At 45.7% G+C, this 5,413-nt stretch overlaps 1 protein-coding gene across 1 annotated transcript; it reads right to left on the reverse strand.

The window, feature by feature from the left end:
* Window positions 1-312: 312 nt before the first annotated feature.
* LOC103905632 (cytochrome c oxidase assembly factor 7) lies at window positions 313-2,504 on the reverse strand. Its single transcript, XM_009287376.2, has 3 exons — window positions 2,352-2,504; window positions 2,139-2,279; window positions 313-913 (listed from the first exon to the last, which is right to left on the reverse strand). Exons 1-3 carry the CDS (start codon window positions 2,455-2,457, stop codon window positions 465-467), a joined length of 696 nt encoding a protein of 231 aa, XP_009285651.1. The 5' UTR covers window positions 2,458-2,504; the 3' UTR covers window positions 313-464.
* Window positions 2,505-5,413: the final 2,909 nt, after the last annotated feature.

Genomic DNA, 5,413 nt, shown 5'->3' on the forward strand with positions numbered 1-5,413 from the left:
GAGCAGACCACCCAAGTGTGCACACTACCAAAGTTCCACAACTGCTCGTAAGAGAGATGGCACAGTTTTGAATGTCCAAGCTAGGATTACCTTGCAACTGTGATTTTCTTGTGTGTGTGTGTGTTAGAATTGGTCCAAGCACCAGCCTCAATGCTGAAGCGCTAGACACGAGAGCCCTTCATACTTGAAACCATGGGGACAAACTTCCAAAAGGCCAGAAGTTTTTGCCTTCCTTAAAGAAGAGGAGGGATCTAAGCAATACACTTAAGAACTTGTGTATTTAAAAATGTAAAAAGGCACAGCAGAGTTAGTCATGTTTGTTGCATCCACAAAAATATAAGTTTATTTGCATATGCAAATACTTACAGGGTATTTATTATGAATGAAAACTGTATGTTCACAATTTAAATAACAAGTTCACTTGCCATGTAAAAATGCAGTCTTAATAACTGCAACTGACAGTTTTACTCCCCAAACGTTAAAGAACTTGAGGCTTCTTTCTGTTCTTTATGCAACTGTTTTGCCCTGTTTTTCAAATCCTCTGCCTTGGCATCATTCTTCTCAATGCCATCTCCCAGTTTGTACATTCGACTGGCATTGGCACAAGCCCATATGTGACCCAGCTCACACCCTTTCAGCGAGTACTTCAAAGCATGGTTCATGTCCTTAGGGACCCCAGGTGCTCCCTGGAGGTATATTACACTGAGGTTGAAGCAGCCAGGAGCAAAATTGCCATCACAGGCTTTTGTGTAATAGTCTCTAGCGACAACAGGGTCAGGTTTATCATCATTTACTCTCCCATCATGGGCCAACAGCCCCACGTTATGACACGCATTTACTGACTTCTTCCCACCTTTCTCACATGACTTCATAAAAGAGTTGTAGGCAGCTTTCAAATCTGGGTCGAGTCCTCCTGTCAGCCAAGAAACCAAAAGATTACTGTAAGGACGTACTAAAACAGGTGGGAGCGCTCTGCTTTGCAGCATGCTTCCCAGTGCTCTTTGGGAAATACAGCATCCCTCTGTCCTGGTTTCGGCTGGGATAGAGTTTTCTTCCTAGTAGCTAGTGTGTTATCAACATTATTCTCATACTAAATCCAAAACACAGCACTATACCAGCTACTGGGAAGAAAATTAACTCTATCCCAGCCAAAACCAGGCCACCCTCACTTCAGATGCTACAGACAAAATTTAGGACTTGAGAGACACTATCGTTGTCTTAATTACAAATTCAAGTTAGGAAACCCTCCTCCACTCTCCAGTAATCACAACAGTTTATGCAGATGAAAAAAAAAAAGAAACAAAACTCTTTCCACTACTACATCTATGGATTTCTTAATAGCTTACACTAGGCAAAGTATTCTTTTGCCAGTATACCTATAGGTACACTGAGATCATTACTAGTTCTGAACTACAGTAAAAATATGTTCCTTCCTAGTATTGTCATTTGGAAGAAGACTCACTAGTCTTCTGTTTTGAAGACTAGTATCTGTAGTATCTGTAGTATCTGTACCAGCAGATACATTTTGGGCAGACTTAGGGCCTACTTATGTAAGCAGTGTTACCAGTCTGCAAGTTTGTTTCTTCCTTACTTTCTCTACAAAAGAACAGCGAGACAAAGAGAAATCCAAATTTTAAGAACAGAACACACAGCAACATTCAGCACTGGATATCTTACCACTTATACAGACATAATTATAAAAAAATAATACACACAGTTAACCTAAAGTTGATTCTTCAAAAGGAAGCAATTTAAGGTTTCCACCCTTCCCTAGCTTTTATTATGCGACCATAAAAGGGGCAGGACAGGTAGTTCCTCCTTCAAGGTCAGGAGGAAATGCAGGTGTTCAGCACCTTTACAAAAGCGAGAGCTGTGTCTCCTCACAGGCATCAGCCGCCCTCCCCACCCCGGTGCCCGTACACAGAGAAGTTCACGCTCCTGGCAGGGCCACCACAGACCGGCGTCCTCTGTGCTGCGGGTGAAGAACCCGCGACACCCCGACCACTGTGCCAAGCCAGGCACAGGCAGCGACCAGGAGGGGTTTAGAGGCAACTGACGGCATGAGGGCAGGAAAGGAGCCCCCGACGGGGAAGCGGAGGCAGCGGCACGACCGCCAGGACTGCCCACCCCCGGCTCACCTTTGCCGATGGCCTGGTAGGCCCCCAGCTTGTAACAGCTCTCGCTGTGCCCGTGCGCCTCGCAGTTGTCGCGCAGCACCCGCGCCGCCGCCACGAAGTCCTTCCTCACGGCGTCCAGGTAGTCGGCGAGGCGCTGGCAGCCTGCAAGGCACCGGTGAGGGGTTTGAGGCTCCCACCGGCCCCCGGGCAGGGGGTCAGGGTGGGGCCGCTTACCGTCCGGATCCTTCTCCTTGAAGCACTGGTAGCTGTACTCGACGTGCAGGTTCTCCAGGTAGGCCCTCACCTCCTCCTCGTCCTCGAAGTTGATGAACCCCGCCATGCCGGAGCCGACGGGACCGCCGCGCAGCACCGCCCGCGAGCGCCGAGCCACCGATGCGGCGCCTTCCGCGAGCGCCGAGCCACCGATGCAGCACCCCCCCGCTGCCGCCAATTCCCCGGCTCGTCCTCCGTCCCTTCCGACACCGCGACCCGCGAGGTACCGACCAGCGCCGCCCCGGCGCGGCTCTGAGACCGCTCGGCGGTGGAAGTCCCCGTGCTCGCCTGCACTGCCTCATCTCTCCCTCACGGGATCACGGGAGACTGACAATTCAGAAGTTTTAAGCAGTAATACATTGTTAGTATTTTACTTTCAGAGTTTTGCACCACTGGATACATATTTCTGCGGTCTTATTCAGGACAATCAAATCCACAAGTTGAGACATTACTGTATACATTAATACGCTATGCATGGCCTAAAAGCCAGGGCTGCTTTACCAATTCCCCAACTTGTTGCCTGCGTGTTTTTGTCTCGGATTAACAGCTAAATAATTTTCAGTTCACTTTTAGAACGGGGGAGTTGCTGCTAGTGACTGTTATCAGCAACCGTTCCTTTTTGTGGTACAACAAAAGATCTTACAGATGCTTTTTGAAGAGATGAACCCTGCATCCAAGTCTCTGAGCAGGCAGTGCCGGGGTTGTTGAAAACACCCGGAGACTGGTAAGCAGTTACCGACACACAACAAACGCTAGTTCTCTAGTTATAGATGAATTTAAGCCAGACATGATATGAGGATACTTACACAAAACATGGCACACTATCCAATTCCAGCAGTTTTGAGCACAAACTGAATTTTCTGAGAGTATAGCAGCACATTAGAAATTTACATGACAAATTGCTTAGAGTTAAAATGAATTTCAAAGAATGTTTGAGTTAAAATGAATGTCAAAGAATATTTGAGAATGCTTTGTCCCAAATTATTTCAGTAACATAACGCTGGCTTGTCAAGCTTTTGGGGTAAACAAAACAGTTAAATCCTGTGCACAGGCTCCCATAGGAAGAAACCTGATTGTCTATTAACGGCTGGAGCCAACTGCGAGAACCATTGCCGGTGGGACTGATGGCAGCGCCTGCCGGACATGCTGTTGACATGCCAGTTACAACTACTGTTAAAGTATTTCCTTAAAACTGTTCAGACTTTTCAGTATTTGGGTTGGAGTTAACACATGTTGTCCACATGAAGCTAAAATCTTGTTTTCAAAATGTATTGACCAAAACCACTGACATGTCTGTGAGAAGGCAAGTAAGAAGATATACGTAGTTTGGCCCATGCTGACTGCTATCTGAGAATTTTTGTGTCAAGTCCTCTGTTCCGGAGAAGGCCTTTGGGAGATGAACTGCTTTTGTACCAGCAATACCGTTTCTCTGAAAATCCGGCTTTGAAAAAATTCAGTTTGCACAGGCTCAGTAGAAACTCTTTTAGTTTGTTGGTTTGAATCCCCAGAGAGTCTGTTCTTGCTGGGATTTTGCCTTTGCAGTTTCTGATGCCGATGTTGAGTCAGCTCCAGCCCAACAGTAGGGTCTCTCCATACTAGGAGCGAAGTGGCACAGCGAGGCTTCCCTTGCGGCTGCAGCTCTGGAGTACAGTGGGGCAGGCCAAGAACAGGCACTGAGAGCAGGGGATCAGTCTGTCACTTTGAAGTTTTCACTGTCTGAGCCCAGGCAGGAGAAAGGGAGATAGTTCCTATCACGAATCTGGATGGAATGAGGAAAAGAAGGTAAAGACAAGACATCTGGTGACATTCAGGTTGGAGTGAATGAGATAATTTGTTAATAGGTATGGAAAGAACAGCCTGGAAGCTCCAAAAGACATCAGGAGGTGGAAGAAACATGTAATGGACTAAGAATAACAGTACTAGCCCCTCCCTTTACTTATCTAAGCTAATTTCTGTTTCCATAATTATATAAACTATTTCTTCTAAGCAGATTAGATTTTTAAGTGGTTAAATTCAGAACACAAGTACTTTTGATTCTGTTCTTGTCAGATCCTGAGCACGTAATTTACTTTCTCTACATCAACATCCTAAAGAATTGGGACTATAACTGATCTTTGCCACGTAGTCCCTAAACAGGCAAAATTGCGTTTGATAATGTTTGTAAGAATATCTTGTCATCTTCTAATGGCAGAAACATAAATGATTTTAGCAATTGTTCCTTAATGTTTATGTGTTTTGCTGGTTTGCAAACAAATATTAAAGCTGCTGTATGTAAAATCAGCAATTCCTGAAAAGGTTTAACTGTAAACTCTTCATAATTTCATTTTACTTGGACAAGGTAATTGTACCACTCTTTACCTTGTATCCTGAAACAAAAAATAACTGTATTCTCTTTACCAACAACACATTACATTATGTATTTGTCGGGAGACAGGTTTTCATCACTACTACTGTATCTGAAGCCTGCAATTATTTTGTATAAAAGCTTATGGCAAAGCTCCTCTCCAACTTTGAAGGAGGCGGCAAAACCTATTGTACTGGAGCAGATTATTATTCATATTATCAGAAGAAACTAGTTTAGGCAGGAAACAGATTTAAATTACAGAGGTTGATCTGTGAGCATCAAGCATAAAGATTAGGTTGAATTCCTGGTTGTGAGAGGTTACCCAAAGACAAGGAACTGCTATACAACTCCTTCAGTCCTCAACAGCCTCTGCTTGGAGGCGCTTTGGTGTTGCTTCATCCTTGCTCCGAAATAAAAGCAACCAGGCGTCAGGGAAGGTCTCACACACAACCATAGCACGCGAGGCCAATGCGCTTTGCTGAGTAATAGACCCTTCTCCTGACACTTTACACTTTGCATACTTAAACCTGGATTTTAAGCTTCCCCCTCGCCCAGAGAGCCGACAGCGTGTGCCTGGCGCGGCCCCTTTAAGGGAGGCGGGCTTGGCGCTGCTTCCCAGCCGGCTGAGGCAAATTCACTTCCAGGTCGGGAGGGTAAAAAACGGGGGGGAGGGGGGGTG

This window comes from Aptenodytes forsteri, unplaced genomic scaffold (genome assembly GCF_000699145.1).
Source record: "Aptenodytes forsteri isolate BGI_AS27 unplaced genomic scaffold, ASM69914v1 Scaffold119, whole genome shotgun sequence".
In the NCBI taxonomy this organism is placed as follows: domain Eukaryota; kingdom Metazoa; phylum Chordata; class Aves; order Sphenisciformes; family Spheniscidae; genus Aptenodytes; species Aptenodytes forsteri.